At 40.3% G+C, this 22,732-nt stretch overlaps 1 protein-coding gene across 4 annotated transcripts; it reads right to left on the reverse strand.

The window, feature by feature from the left end:
* Positions 1-173: 173 nt before the first annotated feature.
* On the reverse strand, positions 174-21,489 carry LOC137188650 (NLR family CARD domain-containing protein 3-like). Of its 4 annotated transcripts, none has more exons than XM_067598234.1 (17): positions 21,397-21,457; positions 15,484-15,593; positions 15,334-15,392; positions 14,552-14,653; positions 14,320-14,454; positions 14,016-14,135; positions 11,337-11,438; positions 11,111-11,239; positions 10,806-10,925; positions 8,290-8,368; positions 7,903-8,131; positions 5,953-7,756; positions 5,671-5,844; positions 5,103-5,276; positions 4,698-4,871; positions 3,673-3,719; positions 174-3,512 (listed from the first exon to the last, which is right to left on the reverse strand). In XM_067598234.1, exons 4-17 carry the CDS (start codon positions 14,638-14,640, stop codon positions 2,959-2,961), a joined length of 3,930 nt encoding a protein of 1,309 aa, XP_067454335.1. In that variant the 5' UTR covers positions 14,641-14,653; positions 15,334-15,392; positions 15,484-15,593; positions 21,397-21,457; the 3' UTR covers positions 174-2,958. The 4 variants fall into 4 exon arrangements, with proteins under 4 accessions (XP_067454335.1, XP_067454336.1, XP_067454334.1 ...); XM_067598235.1 differs by lacking the exon at positions 15,484-15,593 and adding an exon at positions 16,743-16,834 and having other exon boundaries at positions 21,397-21,450; XM_067598233.1 differs by lacking the exon at positions 15,484-15,593 and having other exon boundaries at positions 21,397-21,488.
* Between the last annotated feature and the right edge of the window lie 1,243 nt (positions 21,490-22,732).

Raw genomic sequence — 22,732 nt, forward strand, 5'->3', positions numbered from 1 at the left:
GATGACTGAGAGTCTTCAGACATTTTGAAAGAAACACAGTTTGTTGTTTTTAGGGTTAAAATGTTTAATTTTGTACCCAGTCAAAGAGAAAGTGTCTATCTGTAAAATAACTTTCTAATCAAAGTGTTTCATGATTCTGTTGCCAAATAAATAAAACCTCCAAAAAAACTCCATAGGTGAAGAAAGTTTTATTTTATAAAACGTCTAATGAACATGTCAGCTGCAGACTGCGCAGCTTTAAACACAGTTTACCTCCCAGATACAATGGATGTCTGAGACCTCACATCACCATGACAACAGCTCTGAGACTTTAGAAGTCGTCTAGTCAGCACTGGACTTTAAAACTTTAAAACAAATCAAAAATAAAAACTTCCAGTCACTCTAGTTGAACAGTCGCCTTCTTCCCTTTCTTCTTCTCTGCTTTCTTCTGTTCTTTCTCCAGGTGTTTCTAAAGAACAAACAGGGAGAAACATCAGTTTACTTCTTTTCATTCACAACAATCGTGTAGTGTAGGGTTGGGCTGATGGATGATGAACGCAGGTCGGAGTCTGTGTGGATTGAGCAGATATAACGCTTTCCTCTTCTTTTGTTGAGTGAGGAGAAGAAGCACAAGATCATCTGGATCACTGGAGGATGATGTCAACATCCTCCAGTGATGATGATGATCTCCGACCAGCATTCAGTGTCCCTGTCCACAGAAGCAGCTGTCTGTGAGCTGCAGTTCTGGGGAGCTGAGAGGACAGCGGCCAGACAAACTGCCTTCACCAGCCTGACTGACAGCAGAAATTTACAGAACCAACAACAGTTTGCATGTCGGCTCCACGGGAAGAAGTCCACAGTGTTTGTATTTATAAATACATGGTGATAATGCATATGATGATACATGATACATCAATGTATTGATTCATGGGCTTTATTTCTTCGCCCACTGTAGCGAGTGAGCCTACCTGTCTGCCTGCAGTGAAACAGGCAGCTCACAGACAGACGGGGAGCTGATCAATAAACGTAGATCCGGTAAATAAGTTCCAAACACATACAGCAGGATATTCAACACTCCACTTGGGCCTTTACAATCAACAGCTGTCTGTCCAGATTATGCTTCGTGATTGGTTGATGCTTTTATTTGCTGTGTCAAAACTCAGAAAAATCGACTGGTTTCAGAGTGAGTGTGGGCCCTTTAGTTTAGAGCTCTTGAATTGGTAAATAAGAAAGACCACGGTCAAATTTCAGAACTGAAATTGAAGGAACAAAAATTGACTGCATATTAAAACTTTTGAGAGAGGTTTGAATTCCAAAGGAAAATGCATTATGTGTTTTGTTACACTATTTTTATACCTGTTTTTTAATTAAACTTTTATAAGTGGTCTAAACATTTGTTTTTCATTTAACTCGTTATTTGCATTTAAAGTACTGTCTATGTGTGTGTCATATTTACATTTCATTAGGGTGTATTTTGAATATAAAAAGTGAATAATAATGAAAGAAAACAATTCTTAGTGGGATTTAAAATGAGTGATTCACATATTCCTACTAAGTAGAGGGGCCATCATTTATTTATATTTGTTGAAAAGCTATGAATTTCATTTCTGTTACGCAAGTTATTACATCCAGCCACAGGTAAATGTGCCCATGTCATTTAATTTATTAATGTAATTGTCCAAATATGTTTTGTAAATTTGACTAAACATGAAGGTCTAAATGTTTAAAAATGGCCTCCAGACTGCAAGGAATGTTGTGGAAAAATACAAAACCCATTATTAGTTATTTAACTTTGGTTTAAAAAGTAAAAATAAAATAGAAACATAGTATATTAAAAGCACAGGATGGTGTTGTAATTTGTCACTGACCACCAGAGGGTGCTAATATTCATCCTCATTTATCATCATATCTCTGTCAGTATTAGTATCAGAATTATCTCCATTGGTGTGAGCTTGTTAGAAATAACTGAGACAGAAATACTGATGATAATAAGTTGTAAAAAGGGGATTTGTGTTTCCATAGAAACAAAAACAAAGAGGAAGTACAAAATTGACTTGCAATTTTACAAAATAAAACATAATTCAACAGTAATGGTTATGGTGATGATAATAATACCAGTGGAATCAATTTATAACAAATATTTAAATTGATATTTAAACAGACACTGAAAGCAATGATATCTGAAGCTGGTAAAAAAGCTTTTATGTTTTGGCTTTTATGTGTTATTCTAGCTTACCAGCTAGAATAAGTTACCTGCAAATATCTGCTCTCTGTCATCATTTTGTTTGTTTAATAATATTTTGTTTTCTCATCTTAAAACAGATTGGTCATGTTTTCAGTAATGCCATCACTGTTCCTTTATTTCCATTATTTCCTGTAATTTTGGACTGATCGATTTTTCCGCTTCTATAAGGTTGTAACACTTTTTGTTTTTGTTGTTTTTTGTGTTTATTTTATTTCATTAATTTATTCATTTTTCTTCCTGTTATACAATTTCTTTGTTTGTTGTTTGTTGTGTCATTGTTGTATTATATATCATTGTGTCTTGTACCTTTTCCATTTGTTTTGTGAGTGTTGTTTGGGACCCCCTTGAAAATGAGATAATACATCTCAAGGGGTTTATATATATAATATATATTAGATATATAATAAAATTTCCAACATAAAACTTCTTTTTAATACAAACAAATATCCACATATCAGGATGAATTAACCAAAGGAATAAACAGTGACACCTGGTGGCTTTAATCAGACACCTGAGTGCTGATGGTGCAGAACTTAATAAAACTGTCAATGACCAACAGCTGTCAGACTGTTTGTGAGCTCAACACATTAAACTGACACTTGGTGTTGCTTACATTTACAAGCAGTGAGAGATCATGTTGGTACTAAATACCATCAGCTGTGTGTGATCCTGTACAGACTGAACTATCTGGTCAGCAGTGAGAAAGTTTCTCTAACAGGAGGAGACTCTTCCTCCTATAGACGACACACAGACATGGATGAAACAGACCAGTCATACCAGAACCCAAACCCAGGACACAGAGGCTGAGTGAATGGGGTGTTAAAGGTGTGAAGGTGGATCAGTGTGTCAGAGGAGACTCTGTAGAAGGACAGAGTGCCAGCAGGATAGTCCACATATACTGCTACTCTGTTAGAGACAGAGGAAGAGGAGGAGGAGGAGGAGGAGGGAATGGATGTTTCTCTGTTATTGTACCAGACAGAGTAACCACCATCACAGCAGAACAGACTCCAGGACTGATCATTCTTTCCAAACTCACTATCTTCACCAAGTCCTTTCCTTCTGATTCCTCTGTAAGTCACTGATATATCAACTCCTCCTCTCAACTCGACCTCCCAGTAACAGCGACCAGTCAGATCATTTCTACAAAGCAGCTGAGGACACCAGTCAAATCTGTCTGGATGATCAGGATATGACTGATCCTCCTCCACACGTGTCACCTTCCTGTTGTTGTCAGACAGCTTGAGTTGTGTGTATACTGTGTTTGGATCCAGTGTGAGTTGACAGAAATCTGATGGAGAGAACAAGACACAATACAGCTGCAGTTATTATTATTGATCTGTCATCTGTTCGATGATGACACCATCTTCATCCTCAGTAGGATGTGAATGAGTGATGTCACAATTTGAAGTTTGCTTTGTTTTCATGAATGAAATGAAAAACACACTTACACTTCCTCAGACCTGGTGTCAACCATCGGACTCCAGAAGGCTGCAGCCTGAAAGAAGGAAGGGGGTCAGAGCAGCACGTTCTCTTTCAGCATGCTAACATGGACATTCAATAACTCTCATACACATACATTGTTCTCATCAACAAATCTGCTTATATTTCCAAATATGACACTTATTTATAACGTGATGATAAACACACAGTCATGTACAGTACATCTACGCAGTAGCCCCTTTTACACAGCTTGCTGTGTCTTTATTCTGCCTCACTGTTCTGTATTAAAGGTACAGGCACAGAATGGGGGGGCAGAGTTGCTCTGCCAATAAGCCGGCAACAGAGATAGTCCCAGCGCCAGAGACAGGGAGCTGACAGGGAGCTGACGCTGTTGTGTTACACATCATGCCTCCGAAACCAGAACAGTGGCATACTATGTAAAACCACACATGGGGCATATTATGCTGGATTTGTTTGGTTCAGTGTAAAAAAGCAAAGGCAGCTTAATGACGGATCTTCTTTACAGCTATAATGTGGGATCTCTGTATGAAAGAGCCTAAAGACATGCATACACTCTATAAGACTCAGCAATATATTGGTCCTGCAGCTCTCTCTGCTTTGCTGTTGCTAGACGACAAAGCTATCAGTCAACTGTCCGCCGGTGAGCTACACATGACGACTATCATCAGCAGCTACATTCAGCTAGTCAAAAACGTTCATTCATTCAGCTAATCTTGATGTTAAATAATATCAACAATGACACTTTTCTTTTAAGACTCATTAGTTTGTATTCTGAACAGATGACAGGACTTTTAAACAGATTCACACTAACATGAAAATGATTAACTGGCCTGTTTCTGTTTGCCTTTCCTGAACAATCTTTGGACTCTTGACAAGTCATTTCTTCTCACACAGGTGTGGAACATTTGTGCATGATGGTTACAGCTGACAATCAGCTGCAGTCTTAAGTGTTTGAGGTGAGTTCATGGCAGCTTTCTGTTTTGTAATTTAGTGTCCACCTGTTTGTCCATACCTCAGATTGTCCAGTACCCAGTGTGGATCCTTCAGTCCAGCAGACAGCAGCTTCTCTCCTGAGACTCCTGGATGATTGTAGCTCAGATCTAGCTCTCTCAGATGGGAGGGATTGGAGCTCAGAGCTGAGGCCAGAGAAGCACAGCCTTCCTCTGTGATCAGACATCCTGACAGCCTGACACACAAAACAACACATCAATGCGTTTCTGTAATCTTTAGAGTTAAACTTAACACTTTGAGTCACTACTTCTCAATTTTAAAAAAAGTCAAAGATTTCCTACATTTAAAATCCTGATGACAAGGAAATTCCGAAATACTGACATGAGAGAGGCTGTTTAAGTGTATGGTGTTTAGAGAAATTTCTCAAATCAGTTGAGACTCAAATTTTCTCAAATCATGATCTGACCTTAGAGTTTTCAGTGAACAATGTGGACTCTCCAGCCCAGCAGACAGCAGCTTCACTCCTGAATCCTGAAGGTTGTTGTTACTGAGATCCAGCTCTCTCAGACTAGAGGACTGGGAGCTGAGAACTGAGGAGAGAGCTTCACAGCTTTTCTCTGAGAGGTCACAGTAACTCAGTCTGAAAAGACAGTAATGAACAAGACATAACATTTGTGTTGACATAAGTCTTAACTTTGATGATATGTAATCTTTGCCAAGCACTGGCTACATGTTCTGAACAAGCCAGAGATGTGACAGTTAATCAATTAACCGGAATAAAAACTACGTCAGTAATGTAAAAGAACATGGTATCAAAACATAGATGAGTTTCTTAATTTCAGTCAAAGTTCATATATTTGTATTACACAGTACATGAAGCTTAAGTAGAGAAAAAGATGTTAGATTTTCTACACTGTGAAATTTAAAATACTGATGAGATTCTGTAAAACTGACATGACAGAGGCAGTTTAAACTGTATGGACCTTGTAGTTTAGAGAAATATCTCAAATCAGTTGAGCCAAACATGATCTGACCTGACAGTTTCCAGAGGACAGTGTGGACTCTCCAGTCCAGCAGACAGCAGCTTCACTCCTGAGTCCTGCAGGTTATTGTTACTCAGATCAAGCTCTCTCAGACTAGAGGACTGGGAACTGAGAACCGAGGACAGAGCTTCACAGCTTCTCTCTGAGAGGTTACACAAACTCAGCCTGAAGAGACAATGTTAACAAAACATTTAATAAATTATTTATTTTTCTCCCATTTTAAATGCTCTCTTTAAAAGTATTTTCATTAAATCTAACTGTCTGTGTACTTACAAAGCTTTGTTGGAAGCTTTGACTACTGGCAGCAGCCTTAGAAGAGCCTCCTCTGAAGCAGAGTATTTCTTCAGGTCAAACACGTCCAGATCTTTTTCTGATGACAGTAGGATGAAGACCAGAGCTGACCACTGAGCAGGAGACAGTTTATCTGTGGAGAGACATCCTGATCTCAGGTACTGTTGGATCTGCTCCACTAGAGAACGATCATTCAGTTCACTCAGACAGTGGAACAGATTGATGCTGCTCTCTGCAGACAGATTCTCATTGATCTTCTCCTTGATGTACTGGACTGTTTCCTGATTGGTCTGTGAAATATGTCCTCTCTGTCTAAGCAGACCTCGTAGGAGAGTCTGATTGGTCTGCAGTGAAAGACCCAGGAGGAAGCGAAGGAACAAGTCAAGGTGTCCATTTGGACTCTGCAAGGCCTCGTCCACAGCACTCTTGTAGAAACTTGTCTCTGCAGATTTGTCTTTTCTTGATTCAGAGTTCTGAGATGTTTTTTGTTCTTCTGCCAGCAAATTGACTCCAGACTTGATGAATGTCAGATGGACATGAAGAGCAGCCAGAAACTCCTGGACACTCAGATGGACGAAGCAGAACACCTTGTCTTGGTACAGCCCCCTCTCCTCTTTAAAGACCTGTGTGAACACTCCTGAGCACACTGAGGCTGCTCTGATATCGATGCCACACTCTGTCAGGTCTGATTCATAGAAGATCAGGTTGCCTTTCTGCAGCTGCTCAAAAGCCAGTTTTCCCAGAGACTCAATCATCTTCCTGCTCTCTGGACTCCAGTGTGGATCTGTCTCAGCTCCTCCATCATATTTGACATTTTTCAGTTTGGACTGAACCACGAGGAAATGGATGTACATATCAGTCAGGGTTTTGGGCAGCTCTCCTCCCTCTCTGCTTTTCAACACATCCTCCAGAACTGTAGCAGTGATCCAGCAGAAGACTGGCATGTGGCACATGATGTGGAGGCTTCGAGATCTCTTGATGTGGGAGATGATAGTGCTGGCCTGCTCCTCATCTTTGAATCTCTTCCTGAAGTACTCCTCCTTCTGTGGGTCAGTGAACCCTCTGACCTCTGTCACCATGTCAACACACCAAGGAGGGATCTGATTGGCTGCTGCAGGTCGTGTGGTTATCCAAAGGTGTGCAGAGGGGAGCAGTTTCCCCCTGATGAGGTTTGTCAGCAGCACATCTACTGAGGTGGACTCTGTAACATCAGTCAGGATCTCATTGTTGTGGAAGTCCAGAGGAAGTCGACATTCGTCCAGACCGTCAAAGATGAACACAACCTGGAACTCTTCAAACATGCAGATTCCTGCTTCTTTGGTTTCAGTAAAGAAGTGATGAACAAGTTCCACCAAGCTGTACTTTTTCTCTTTCAGCAAATTCAGCTCTCTGAAAGTGAATGGAAATGTGAAGTGTATGTCCTGGTTGGCTTTGTCTTCAGCCCAGTCCAGAGTGAACTTCTGTGTTAAGACTGTTTTCCCAATGCCAGCCACTCCCTTTGTAATCACTGTTCTGATTGGTTCATCTATTCCAGTTGAGGCTTTAAAGATGACTTCTTGTCTGATTGTTGTTTCTGGTCTGTCTGGTTTCCAGGATGCTGTTTCAATCTGTCTGACCTCATGTTCATCATTGACCTCTGCAGTGCCTCCCTCTGTGATGTAGAGCTCTGTGTAGATCTGATTCAGAAGGGTTGGGTTTCCTGCTTTAGCAATCCCCTCAAACACACACTGGAACTTCTTCTTCAGGTTCGACTTGAGTGTATGTTGGCACAATGGAGCATGAGTTCCTTAAAGGAGAAAGAACAAATTGAATCAGTCAAAATAAAGATAAAGATTTCAACAATAAGTACATAAACATTTTCCTGCACCTCTTGAGACATCAGTAAATGTCCCATTTATCCAACATGTTAAATCTTTATAGAAATCCTCTTACTGCTCTGCAGACGGTCAGCCAGCTCCTTCTTCTTCATTCTCCTCAGGAACTGCAGTGTGATCTTCAGAAATGCCTCTCTGCTGCTCCTCCTCTTCTCTTTCTCCTCACCGTCCAACACCTCCTCATCCTCCCTCTGACTCTCTAGGCATTCTGGGTAATCTGAACTCAGAACCTTCTGAATCTTCTTCAGCTCGTTCTTCACAAAGGTGATGATGTTCTCCTCCAGCAGCTGGAACAGAATACTATATGAATGACACAATCAAACTCCAATCATGAAGCAAACATCAGACCCATGTTGGACTGACTGACAATCCACTGGTCTACAAAGTGCAGCATGATGATTCTGAACAGAATGGATGTAAAAGTAGTTGTTGTACATGTACAGACCATAAAAATGGAGTCCAGGTGTGTTTGATGCTGCTGGGCAGACTGACCACTGGGAACCTCTGAGCTCTCCTGGTCCACTCTGTGGAGGAATCATGAAGAATGGGCTCACATTATGTCTGTCCACACAGAGAAAAACACAACCTAAAGGTCCATCAAGTGATATTTGGATGTGAACAGAGAATCAGATGACTCCCTGTAGTGGTAAAGCTTTACTAGTCCTGCTGATCCCACTGAGAATCAACAGCTCAGTCTGTTTGTAGCTTTCAGCTCAGTGTTTTGCTTTTTCAGTCAGTTTGGTTTAGTCCCAACAGCTCTGAACAACCCTCCATACAGCTCTCCCTCCCTCACTGTACGCTGCTGTACAGTGCCATGGATCAAGGCAGCTAGAACCTCCAGCTGCTCCAGTGGAGCTGCTCAGTGTCTGCTTGTATCAGACTGGTTGAACTGGGCAGCTCACACTATGAAAATGACATTCAGGTGTGAGAAAGTAAGCAGGTGTCATGTCTGAGGCCTTGCCTGGAGCTGCGCCAGAGAGGAAACATCGAAAGCAGTGCAACAGGATGTGGAAGCAGGGCAAACTTGGAGGAGTGCAAGCTAGGCTAACTGTTAACCCATACAAACCAGAGCAAAATGGATTATATAATTTCCATCAGTACTGGTCACTCGTTGACATGCAAGAGTTGTCTACATTGAACTGAGACATGTACTTTTCTCTCTAAAGACGCTTTAATGCACTGTGCTTTTAACTGCTCATTCTTTTCTTGTTTTGTTTTTTTCTCTTGGGATTATATGTTTTTTCACGTTTTAAAGGGAATTTTAGATATACAGTATATCTTCATCCTTTCTGTTGTTGTTGCATTGCTGTGGGCTGGGAGGAACATTTTGGTTTTTTGTGTATGCAAATACACAAGAAAATGACAAACCAAATCTTGAATCTTGAATCTTGAGCAGGTTGAGGAGTATATAGGAAGACACAATTTGTTGTATAAGTGTAAGAAAGGCTCATAGGACAGGACTTTATGCTTCCTGGGGGCCATGAAGTTTCTGCTCCTGATAGTATCGTCAGTCCTGACAGAGCACCAGTGAAGTCACTGCAGAAATTACTAGCTGTAGGTTTACACCTGCATCCCCAGTTTGAGAGACTGAAAAAATACTCCATACATGTGTGTCTTTGAATTAAAGTAAGTGTGATATCATGAGTAGTGATGGATATGGTGATAATGTTACAACATATCACTTAGTTGTTCAGTTATCTCGACATCACTGTTCTTCATCTTGTATTCAAGCTTCCCATTTCTGTTTAGTCACCTTAAGGAATGCCATCATGTAAATAGATTAAGTATTCCTGTCTATGGAGTTTCTGGAGAATGTAGGCAGCTACAGTATATTGCACATGGTTAGCTAACTACATGTAGGTAATCCTGTAGCTTCTGTCAATTTGATGGCAAGTTTCCATGGTCTGTAGTTGTTGCATTTTAAGCCCAGGAGAGGGCAGCAAACACCACACAATGATGACAAACCAAAGCAATGTTGTTCTAAAGCTAAAGGAGACCAGTGAAACTAGTATTGAGCAGTAGATAATTGCCATTAATGCTGTTAATTTACATCTATTTGGATTAATTATATACTTAAGTTTATACACCTGTGTTTGATATTAAGGGCTGAATTACAGTGAATCATTTGTACCTGAGTTTCCTTTTATTCTTATTTCTCAGAACCATGCACACAGTCATATCATTTCTGTCTACAAACATAGCTCTGTCTACTGTGCTGCACTATTGAAAGTTGCTGAATAAATCATTGGAAGGAAGATACAACTGTCTGAGTATCGTGTCCTGACCCACACCCAGGAGTGAATGCCATTTCATTACCTAACAATACAGTCCTTTGCAGATCCTCCGATACAATAAGCTTCAGTCTGGCTTTACAACAGCATACTCTGCTGACACCTGTCATGTTCATTTGTTTGATTTTGTTAGACAAAACCTTGATGGAGGAAATTATGTTGACTTGAGGAAAGTTGTTGACACTGTGAATCATTCTACAAGGTTTCTTATTACTGTAGGTTTATAATGAAATCTGCAATTCCATTTTTACCTCAGCCATCAAATTGTCTTTGTTGTACTTTGTGTTTAGATGTGGGTGTTTATTATTTAATTTAATTTGTAGCGACTTTTGTAGCGAGTTTTATGTTGTATGTCTTGTGTTTTGTCTTTTAACCTCTTAGGACCATGTTGGAAGTAAGTGTTTTCACTTTAACATGTTTTTTATGTCTGTAATATATAAATAAAATCATATAATATCTCTTTTCATATGAACAACTGAGTGCAACACCATTAATGTCTTCCAGGAGAGATTGTCTGAACATGTGATTTTTTATCTCCATATTTAAATGATTATCATGTCTCCTCCCCCTCTATGACAGACGGCCTTTTTAATGACGTGGTCAGACAACATGTCGTACAAACCAGTTCTTTTCTAGCATAACCCGACATTTACTGTCTGTTACAGCTTACATCTGATCAGCAGATGGACGTCCCTCTTTAAAATCAAGGAAGTCCTCCTTCGACTGGTTGCTCTTAAAGGACAGACAGCTGGGTTCAGGTCCAGCAGAGTCTGGTCTCTGCTGCTGGATCCTGAAACAACAACAGCTCTGATAAATGTGCATGTTGGATAGAAATGAAAAGTCTGTTCAGTCTTTGCAGATTTACATTCTTACCTTCTATGAGAGTTTCTCCTTTGATAAGTTGTTGTTGGAAAATTTCCTTAAAAATATTTAGAAATACTGCCAACATGATAAACTAATCAAATGTTGACTCACTCTTTCTTTGAAGAAGATTGTCTTTTAAGATATCCATGTTCATCTATGAGCCTCATGGACAAACAGTTGGGATCAGGTTCATGTTCAGGTCCAGGTCCAGCAGATCCTGGTCTGTGCTTCTTCTTTGTTCTTCAATACAACACACACAGAGCTTTGAGTGTGAATAATGATGGTGGAGTGATGTGAGTGGAGAACAGTGATGGACAGTTAGAGATTCTCATCTCACTTCTGAGCTTTGGTCTGGCTGTCATGTTCCCCACACAGAGAGCTTTCAGAGGGAGCTACTCCCTCCTCTCTGTACTCACACTGATCCATAGCAGAGAAACACCTTCACACAAATACAACACATTATTTTACATCAATCCTTTCAGTCACATGACAAACACACAGAGCTGTATCTAATATCATCCACCCCTTCGTACACCCAACAGTGTGATCTAATAATCTTGTGGTAATTAATACTTTGTGTTTTCCCAGGTGACTGTCAGAGTATGAGAGACCTGCGAGGGATTCAGATGGATTGAAACCAAAGAGGGTTTGCTGATGGGAGTCAGACTGTTAAAGAATGAAAATATTTGTTGAAATAATATGAAAATATGAGGCTCTAATTGACTAAAACAAAGCAGAACTCTCTTGGCTGCTGTTTATCCACACATGTCTGTATAGAAAATAAAATCATCTTTAGCTACAAACAACAAGTACAGAGGATCTGTAGAGATACAATTGAGACTGATTTATTTCACCTCACAGCTTTAATATTATTCAGTTCTGAAGAAAGATTCTCCACACTCACAGCTCATCTAAACTCATACTTCACCTGACCATCTAATACACACTACACACTGGGAAGAGTGACCTCAAGTTACCTGAAGCATTTGTGCACTTTATACTGATTTATTTACATCCAGAACACAAGCTAGTACATGTACACACACCACAGGCCAGTGGCGGAAAGTAATTAAGTACATGCACTCAGGTACTCTGATTTAGTACAGTTTTGAGGTATTTGTACTTTACTTGATACTTTTACTCCACAAAAGTACAATATTGTACTTTTTACATTTATCTGACAGTCATAGTTTCTGGTTACTGACTCAGTCTATAAAATATAATGCATTATAGATTGACTTACCCTGAAGTATATGAAGCAGTAAATATCAGCTCCACGTCAACTAAATACAACATTACAGTAATGATTACATGTAAATGCATCAGTAATAATCATCAATAATAATAATAATAATACAATGAAGTTTTTAAAACTGTCATTAGTAAATGAGTTATTGTGTTTTCTACTTAAATGTAATATGACAAAAACAGATTTGCTATTTAAACCAGTTTTTTAATGTACTAACTACTTGAAATGACTTAATACTTTATGATAGATAACAAAGCTAGTAATACTAGCTAGTGGTAAAGTATTTGAATGTTTACCACATAGAGTACTGGGCTTTACTGTCTTTCTGTATGATTTATGGTTGGTTCTAGCAACTTTATAGTAGGATATTAACTGGCAGTTAAAAAATAGAATGAATATACTTTTTTACAATCATGCAGAGAAAGTAGGATCATGGCCTACCAATAGCACAAGACTGTACTTCAGTGACTGGAAACGTGGTACTTAGCTAAAGCTAATTAGCAGCAAGAAACCCCCCCCCTTCTCCACGGACAACTACCATGAACTTCTGTAGAGGATTGCAGTGCTGGAAACAAAAGTCCACCAATTAGAATGTGGAGTTAGTGACACCAGTGACCACAGTCCAATGCACTGCCGGAGCAGGCGACATAGAATCAAATTTAAAACTGCTGGCATAAATATGTTATGATCATTATTTACCTTGGTGGTAATTACTCCCGATTACGCCAATTGGAGGTCATTTAAATTAATGTTGAGTCGTGTGTACATAAGCAAAGACAGTGTTGGACTCCGTAGTTTTCTCTGGGACACTGCCTAATCTGACCAGTGATGACATGTATAGCCGCATGTCACAATTCAACTGCTGGCTGTCGAGGTGGTGTCTAGCAAACGATGTGGGCTTCATAGACAACTGGCGGACTTTCTGTGGAAGACCTGGTCTGATTAGGAGAGACGGCATACATCCCACTTTGGGTGGAGCTGCTCTCATATCTAGAAATATTGCTCAGCTTATCAGTAGACCAAAACCATGACCACCAAGAGTTGAGACCAGGAGGCAGAGCTGCAATCCTGCACACTTCTCTACACTTCCATTAGAGCAGTTACCCACCCAAAACCACATAGAGACCGCATCTGTCCCCAAAACTACATAGAGACTGTGTCTGTCCCTCGACCACTTAAATCAATTAAATCTAAACAGAAGAGGATTTATTCATAAAAATCTAATAAAAATTAACACCACCTCTTCAATAGTACTACAAAATAGGATAATTAAATGTGGACTCTTAAACATTAGATCACTATCATCTAAAGCTGTATTAATAAATGATCTAATCTCAGATAATCATATTGATTTATTTTGTCTTACTGAAACCCGGCTATGTCATTAATACTCACATTCCTCCAGACACCTGCCGAGGAGGTGGAGTTGCAGCCATTTTCAACTCAAGCCTAATCATCAACCATAGACCTATATTGAATTATAACTCATTAGAAAGCCTTGTTCTTAGTCTCCCTCACCCAACCTGGAAAACTTTACAGCCAGTTCTATGAATTTATGAGCTTCTTTAATGATAAAATAATATCTATTAGAGACAAAATTCATCACCTCCTGCCCTCAACAGGCACCGATTTATCCCAAAACACAGGCACCTTAGAAACAGCTGTAAAACCTTATACATATTTAGACTGTTTTTCTCCAATTGACCTTCCTGAACTAACTTCTGCGATTTCTTCATCTAAACCATCAACCTGTCTGTTACAGCTTACATCTGATCAGCAGATGGACGTCCCTCTTTAAAATCAAGGAAGTCCTCCTTCGACTGGTCGCTCTTAAAGGACAGACAGCTGGGTTCAGGTCTAGCAGAGTCTGGTCTCTGCTGCTGGATCCTGAAACAACAACAGCTCTGATAAATGTGCATGTTGGATAGAAATGAAAAGTCTGTTCAGTCTTTGCAGATTTACATTCTTACCTTCTATGAGAGTTTCTCCTTTGATAAGTTGTTGTTGGAAAATTTCCTTAAAATATTTAGAAATACTGCCAACATGATAAACTAATCAAATGTTGACTCACTCTTTCTTTGAAGAAGATTGTCTTTTAAGATATCCATGTTCATCTATGAGCCTCATGGACAAACAGTTGGGATCAGGTTCAGGTTCATGTTCAGGTCCAGGTCCAGCAGAGTCTGGTCTGTGCTTCTTCTTTTTTCTTCAACACAACACACACAGAGCTTTGAGTGTGAATAATGATGGTGGAGTGATGTGAGTGGAGAACAGTGATGGACAGTTAGAGATCCTCATCTCACCTCTGAGCTTTGGTCTGGCTGTCATGTTCCCCACACAGAGAGCTTTTAGAGGGAGGGACTCCCTCCTCTCTGTCCTCACACTGATCCATAGCAGAGAAACACCTTCACACAAACACAACAACACATTATTTCTCAAGGAAGTGAAAAGTGAAAAGTGAAAAGTGAAAACACACAGAGCTCTGACTGGAGGAAAGCAGCTCATCCACTTCAATACTAAATACACTCATCTGACAGTTTCCATGTTGTTGGCACTTTGAGCTGCAGTGTCATATCTAACAAATCACTTTCACAATGCTCACAATGGACCTTATGCAAGAAGTACTCGAACCAACAGATTTGTTCTTCAGTGACACGTACGAGTGATTTAAGAGAATTTGTGGCTTCACCAATTTTCTGAGACTTCTCTCTGAGGTACGAATGAAATTGACAAGTTCAGAGCTGTCGTACGAGTCCGAAACAGACGGTCTGACTTTCTTCACAGTTTAAATATGATACAGAAACCAAGTGAAAATAAAATATAAAGGTTTATATATTACAGAAGTTTAGGAGAAGAGAATGAAAATGTTTTTGCAGGAAGCTTTGGGATGGTTTGAAGACTAGAGGGACACACTTCATATTGCTTTTTCTTTGGCTTTCTTTGGGGATCAGATCACTTTTCACTTCTATTTGACAGACTTTGAAAAGCTCTTCAACATTTGAAATGTTCCTCTTTTTCCAAGTCTACTATATCCAGTCAGAGCATGCAGTGGCAGCTCGTCCAATAATCCAAAATCAATCGTTACCTGGACAGATGCTGCTGAATTCACATCCACATCAGCTCACAGAGACTTTCTACCTTCATCTGTAGAGGAAACACAGAGAGAACAGCTGAAAGCATCAGTCCAATCATTGATCAGCAACTGAACATTGATCATCACTCATTCATCCTTTACATCATTTCTGCTGGAAACATCCTAAATATCAGCTGCTTCTCCTCTGATTGGCTGCGTCTCTCTGGTTCATATCAGCTGAATCTCTTTGGGTTTTTGGACTGTTGCTGCGACTAAAGAAGCAGTTAGAAAACATGACGTCATTAAACATCTTGTATTCAAACCCCAAAATATTCAGTTTACTATCATATAAAACCAAGAAAAGCAGCAAATTCTCACATTTGAGAAGCTGGGAACATCAAATATTTGTATAACAAGCTTAAATATTTGACAGTGTGATGATAGCGCAGCTGAATGTGCACAACTGAACCAATGACCCAAACACCTGCCTTTCATTTTAAATGTCAGAAGGATAAAGATTTATAGAATCATTTACAGTAACATCAGACTCTGACTGATCATTTAATAATATGAAGTTTCAGTTTGTACAGATGGGCACACAGGCTGCCATGATGGACAACAAACATTATCAGCCTAAATCCAAAGTCCTGAAAGGCAAATGGTAACCAGAGCGCACACACAGACACACCGAGCTCTATTCAACTCAACTAACAAGGTTCAACTTCAGTTTGAATAGTTAGATTGGCTCTGAGGATGACAGGAAGCGCAGCGTCCTGGCTTTAACCATTACGCATGGGTGACAGGTATGTTACAGTCATTTTAAACCTCTTTTCATCAGCTGATATCATTTATTATTAAACTATAGAAGCTCATAAAAAACATTTTTTACATATTTTTATCCCAAATTTCTCCTGCAGTAGGAATTTACATCCTTCGTTGTCTTGTTTGAAACTAAGCGGATGACATGAAAAATCTGTTATTAATAAAGTCTAATTAGTCCAATAGACAAGAAAACACATTAATAATACTCTTAAATATTTTACAAAAACTAAAAGGACCTTTTTTAATAATTAATTATATCCTACATAGGTGATTTGTGTATCAGAATATTTTCATGGATTCAGGGAGGAAAATAGTGGATTTACTGGAGAGGGAAACTACTGATCTACTCATTTATATGTATAGATAGACTCATTGATTTTTAATGGAAGATTTCTCTCATCTGAATTTAGACTTTTTCTATTTTATTCTGGTGCAGCAGCTGCAACTGAAAGTGTGCATTAGGTTATGGAGACGATGTGTATCTCTGTTATGTTATTAATTATTCATGACAGCTTGGCAGTTCCAAAAGGCTCAATACGTTCAGTGCAGCATTTTTCAATATTCATGGGTCACCAAGTCAGGTCTCCTCAGCTTTTTACCTTCAAGTCTCCAGTAAGTCGAGTCTTAAGTCTCCAGCTCTGCTTGATTCAGTCAGAACTGCTTTCATCCAGATGACGAAACTTGTCAAAGTCTGAAGAGAGTTTTGTGCATCAAACCTTGAGATGAATGTTTGAATGTATTAACACATGAAAAGGCTTTCAGTGTGACAGAGAGAGACTCACTTCCTGTGTTGGATCTCTGAACTCTACACGACATCAACCTGAGCTTTCACTCCAGTTCTTGGACTTCCTGCATGTTTCAACAGCTGAATGAGTTCAAGCTTCTTTCCATCTGCAATAAGACTAATTACTGAGGACATTCAGTCTGAAGAAAGATACTCCAAGCTCACAGCTCCTCTGAACTCATAGTACTTCTCCTGACCCCCTAATACACACTACACACTGGGAGGAACCACCTCAAGTTACCTGAAGCACTTTATACTGACTTATTTACATCAACAGCACAACTTTGTCATATTAGCACGACTTTTACAGACACAATTAAGTTAAAAAAAAGTCATCAGTAAATTGTTCACTGTGCTTTCTACATTAATAGTAACATAACAACTTTTTTACAATCATACAGAGAAAGTGAGATCATTTGTCAGCCCTGAGTAGTGTCTGCAGGCTTCCTTTCAGGCTGCAGCCCCAACAATCTCTAGTAATAAGAAGGGCAGCATGTATGAAGCCTGAGAGGCCAAACTCAGGGCAGAACAGTCTGCAGAGCCTCGCTGAGCTTCTTGCTGTGAGTGAACTGTAATAAATGAAGGATCTTGTGATACAACATCTGTATATATCATCGATCATCACTCTCATCAGAACGATATTCTTACATTAATCAGCACACTTATTCATCCAGTTCAGACATGACTGTTAACTCTCATCTCATCTGTGTCAGGGACAGAAAGTGGATTACTACGCACAGATGTAGAAATTAAAATCACAGGGGGGATGGAAACTATATAAAGTTGATTAACATGCCACAACTTTGTGGGTTTGTGAGGTGTGTGGTTGGTGATAAGACAGCGAAGAGATAGTGAGATATATTGAGTGATTGTCTTTGTGAGTGATAGTGTGTGTTTCTGAGAGAGGCTGGAATTGTAGGTTTGTTGTGTTTGTTTGTCTCTGGTTGTGTGGTTTGTGTATTTGTCATTTTGCTTGTGTATTTCACTGTAATTGTTTGTGTGTGAAGAGCTGAGGGTAAGAAGGTAGACAGAGGTAGGAGTAGAAACAATATTGTACATTGTTCGCAACCAAATCAGTTGGCAGTTATGCCTAGAGTAAAGCTACTGAAGACCAGCAAAATCACTGTTTCTTTCATTTATCCTTTCAGAATAAAACCATCCCTCTTTTTTAAAAAATATGTTGTGATAGGCTACTGTAACGCTCATGTCTCTCTTTTTTCCTTTTTTTCCCTAGGTAACAGAGTTCCATAACAAAGTAATGGATCTGGTGGGTAAACTCATGCAGACACATGATGGCAACCAGTACATGTGTGTCATGGTTGACTATTTCTCCAAATGGGCAGAGGGCTACCCACTAAAGGACAAAACAGCAGATGAGGTGACCAGTATTCTTGATTCCTTTTACAAATACACTTAAAAGACTGCTAACAGACCAGGGCTCAGAGGTCTGCAACAAGGTACAATAATGAGTCATTATGAATCCCCAATATGTAATGTTTCTGTGCCGACTTCCATTCTTGTCCAACTAATCATTTCAAGGTCAACTATGGTCTGTATGAGAGGCTGGGCATCAAGAGAAGCCAAACTATGTTTTCTACATTTTAACTGTGTGGCAGGTAACGGAAGAAACCTGGTGCGTAATGAGGAAATCCCTGAAGGGCTGAAGAGGCAGAGTGAGACCTACACAAAGCTCATGGTAAACATCAAAAAAAGCCAAGACAAAGTCCACGAACGGAGAGACAAAAAGGGCCAAGAGGACAAATTTACAGTGGGGGATCTTTACAGTGATGGCTGCACAAACATCCACAGAAGGACCAACATGTGACAGGCCATTCACATGCCAGAAGGTCCCAGAACCTTCAAATGACGCAGAAATTAATAAGCAAACTTCGAAAATGTACACCCTAAATAATGCATTTCACAAATAACTGACATTGATATTTTTACAATAGGCCTAATCAGAGACATAAGGGCAGGGAAGAGGAAGGAGACTCTATGGTCCAGGAATGGGCCATACAAGGTGTATGCTGAGAACCAGATGGACCTGGCCCCAGGACAGGAGTTGGATAGTAAGGTACTTTCTATTTTTAAATATATTATTGGTCTGATATTTCCCTTTTTAGATTGTTAGAACAACAATGGATCACAAGTCACTCTTGTACTTTGTGAAGATTGTGAATGCCTACCTGTCGGCCGTGGGGAGGAGAACGGGGACAGGCATTATCGATGCCTACACTATAACTGCGGTCTGGCATGGGCACAGAAAGGTTTTAGAAGGGAGTAGGACGTTTTATCTAATGTAGTGATATCTCATAAATTAGGATGTGTGTATTTTATTTATATATTTTGGTAATTTCATTTTATTTGTTTAAGTTGGACCTTTCCAGATGTGATGTGGCAGCAGGCACGGTTTGTCATAACAGACACTAGACACTCATTGTAAGTAATCCTAAGTGCTAACAGATTTAGATGCAACAATGGGATCATCTGGTGTATGAGGGTTTGACTATCATTTTTAATTGCATTTCCATAGATCATGTATCTTAAGGAGATGAGGTCCTTGTTTGTGGATCCATTTGGGGCCACTGAACAGCAACTAAAACACTGTGTGGCCAGGTTGCGGCTGGACACAGCAATGTCCTTGCTGAATGACACAGGTATGCAGTACTCTACCAGGTATGCTTAAATGTTGTGTCTGTAATGGCATTTGACTCCATTAATGCCTGTATTTTCACAGATGACCTTTCCCGGTTGTGTAGAGCTTGTGGGGAAGAGATAGGGGTTGACATAGATGACAAAGCGGGGCATAGATTAATGGGTGAGAGGAGTAAATGAACTCCAAACTGCCGTTTGCCTGGACAACTGGGATCTGCCTTGGAAAGGTTACCTCAACATCACTGAGTGAACTCTTGCAATCACACAGCTATTGAGTGTGTATAGCTTTATTCACCTAATTTGCATATCTTTGCCCCTTCTCAGGACAGTGGTGCAGCTGAAGGAACACAAGAACACACTGACTCCACACAGATAGGACCACAGCTAAGATTTAAACCCAGCATCTGACACACATTGTCACACAATTTTAATTGATTAATTAATAATATATTGAGGTTTTGACTGCTTCATTGTACATACTTATCAAGATGAGAGACCTGAACCTGACAAAATGTTTGACAATGATCTAAAATCAAATCTGTTTTTTTCTTTTTCCCTTTCAGATTGAGTGCACCACCTGTGCTCTGTGGTACCACACGGTCTATGTGCACCATCCCTCCACAGAGGGAGACTATTTTTGCAGAGCATGCACATAAAATTCTTAATGACAAATCATTATTGTTGTCCTCCCTTCAGTCACCGTAATGGGTAACTACTACTACTATGTGAGAAGACATGAAACTTGCATTGCATATTGACCTTGACTTTGTCAACAGTGTTAACATATTTTATATATATATATATATATATATATATAATTTTTAAAAAAATTTTTAATAAAAGGGCTGGCGTGTTGCCTTTGCTGTTAGGTGAGTCTCACTGCTGCAAGATAGAGAGGGCAGCCAGTATTGTTAGAATACATTGTAAAGCTATATATATAGCCACAATAATATCACAGTTCACTCACATTTTGGATTAAATTATTATTGTGAAGCTTTTATCTTACTGTCTCCTCTTCTTCCTCGCTGTCTCCGTGGTTTAACGTTACTTGGGAAGGCATAAGTAGAAACCATATAGGCTAGTTGAAGCGATCTGCTGTTGACTCCAGCGTGAGTTGTTTTTGTGACCAGATAGCGAATGGTGTTTTCATAGTGGAGAGATCAACTATTTTCTTTTTTTTCTACTGTGACGTATCAAAAGACGCCGACAAATTAATGTGATAGAGTAGTGAAGTGACCGGATTGTTTATTTCCTGGTTAGTTGACAAGGGGTCCTGAAAAGCCACGCATATGAAAAACCTGCCTCTATCAACAGTTAATTCAACCACCCGGCCCAATTTAACCCCTTCCTCCACCACTGCTACAGACAGTCTGTATATTGTATATTAAGATATTTTTACGTCTATGTTTGTACTTTTTATGGACTGTAACTCTATTTTTACTCAGCATGTGACCCATATGTGTTCTCTGTGTTTCCTCTTCTTGTAAACAACAAATAAAGTTATTTGAACTTGAAGCTGTCACTAATACAGACAGAGCAGATTGTTTTTTTTCTCCACAAAGAAGACACATGTTGGAAGTTATTGATCTATGAACACTGACTCAGTACTGTCAGCTGTTATTGGACACTTTGAACAGTGACACTAAAATGGAAACTTCAACCGTGTTGATTTGTGTTGACTGTTAGTAGAGTTCTGAACAACAGATTTCTGCTGTTTCTACTGGAACTAAACTAACAAGATGAACAAAGAGTCATTCAAGAGTCAAACAGTGAAAACTGTCACAATACAAACAGAATAAAGTTACAATAAATACCTTTAGACGGAGAAAAGAAGCTGCAACACGACGAGAACGGAATGAGGAAGTAAACTTCAACAGGAAATAACCAGAGAGAGAGAGAGAGAGAGAGAGAGAGGATGTGCTGTCTCTGGTGGTACAAACACAAACTGCAGGATGTCAGTTTCACTAACAGATCAAAAGCTGTTTTTTAAAGTTTTTACATCATAAAATATCAACAGTTACATATAACTGTCAGAGTCTGCTCTCCCCCTCACCTGTTGCTGTGGGAATTATCCAATCATTCAGTCTCACTCTCTGCTATGCCACACCCCTCATTAGTTCAACCACTTTCACCTGGCACTCCCACCTGCTCATCGTCTGCAATCAAGCCAGTATATAAGCTGCCTCGGCCCACTCCCTCTTTGTTGCGGACAAGGTGATAGGCGTTGCGCAGGTCGAGCTTGGTGAAAATGGTGGCCCCCTGGAGCAGCTCGAAGGCGGAGGAGATGAGTGGAAGCGGGTACCTGTTCTTGATAGTAATGTCATTTAGCCCTTGGTAGTCAATGAAGGGCCTCAAGGTCTTGTCCTTCTTCTCCACGAAGAAAAAACCCGCCCCGGCAGGAGAGGAAGAAGGGCGGATGAGACCCGCAGCCAGAGAGTCATTGATATAAGTCTCCATGGCCTTCCTCTCAGGCTCAGACAGGGAGTACAGGCGCCCCTTGGGGGGTGAAGTCCCAGGCAAGAGGTCAATAGCGCAGTCGTAGGGATGGTGCGGAGGCAGAGATGTGGCTTTGGCTTTACTGAAGACCAGGCAGAAGTCGTGGTACTCCGGCGGCACCCTGGAGAGATCGGACGAGGAGCTGAGGCTGGGGGAGTGAAGTGGCAAGGAGGCTTGCTGCAGGCACCTGAGATGACAGGAGGGGCTCCACCCTTGAATGGCCCCTATGACCCAGTAGATGTGAGGGTTGTGAAGACAGAGCCAAGGATACCCCAGGATGAGAGGCAGACGGAGTGAGCTCAGGATGTGAAACCGGATTGTTTCATGGTGGTTGCCAGAGAGCAGCAGATGGACAGGGGAGGTTTGATGTGTGACGTTGCCCAAGATGTGTCCATCTAGGGCTCTAGGGGGAACCGGTTGTGGCAAGGGAACCCGCCCGAGCCCCAACTGAAGGGCCAGCTCCTCGTCAATAATGCAGGCATCAGCCCCAGAGTCAATGAAGTTAGCCATGGTGTGGGGACCGTCCGGAAGGAGGAGCCGGGCCTGGAGCAGAGCTCTTTGGGGACGGGGAGACACTAGGGAAGTTGGGCTCACCAGGATCTCCCCCATTACTGATGAGCCCTGGCTTTTGCTGGACATCTTGAGATGAAGTGC

The sequence above is a fragment of the Thunnus thynnus genome, chromosome 9 (genome assembly GCF_963924715.1).
Source record: "Thunnus thynnus chromosome 9, fThuThy2.1, whole genome shotgun sequence".
NCBI classification, from domain to species: domain Eukaryota; kingdom Metazoa; phylum Chordata; class Actinopteri; order Scombriformes; family Scombridae; genus Thunnus; species Thunnus thynnus.

Excerpts from the sequence above, each read along its gene's own strand:
- LOC137188650 (XM_067598233.1), bottom strand. The coding sequence starts at position 14,640 with ATGGATCAGTGTGAGGACAGAGAGGAGGGAGTCCCTCCCTCTAAAAGC. Across the intron at positions 8,132-8,289 it reads ACCTGGACTCCATTTTTATG|CTGCTGGAGGAGAACATCAT; the intron begins GTCTGTACATGT and ends ATTCTGTTCCAG. Across the intron at positions 3,720-4,697 it reads TGGGTACTGGACAATCTGAG|GCTGCAGCCTTCTGGAGTCC; the intron begins GTATGGACAAAC and ends TCCTTCTTTCAG.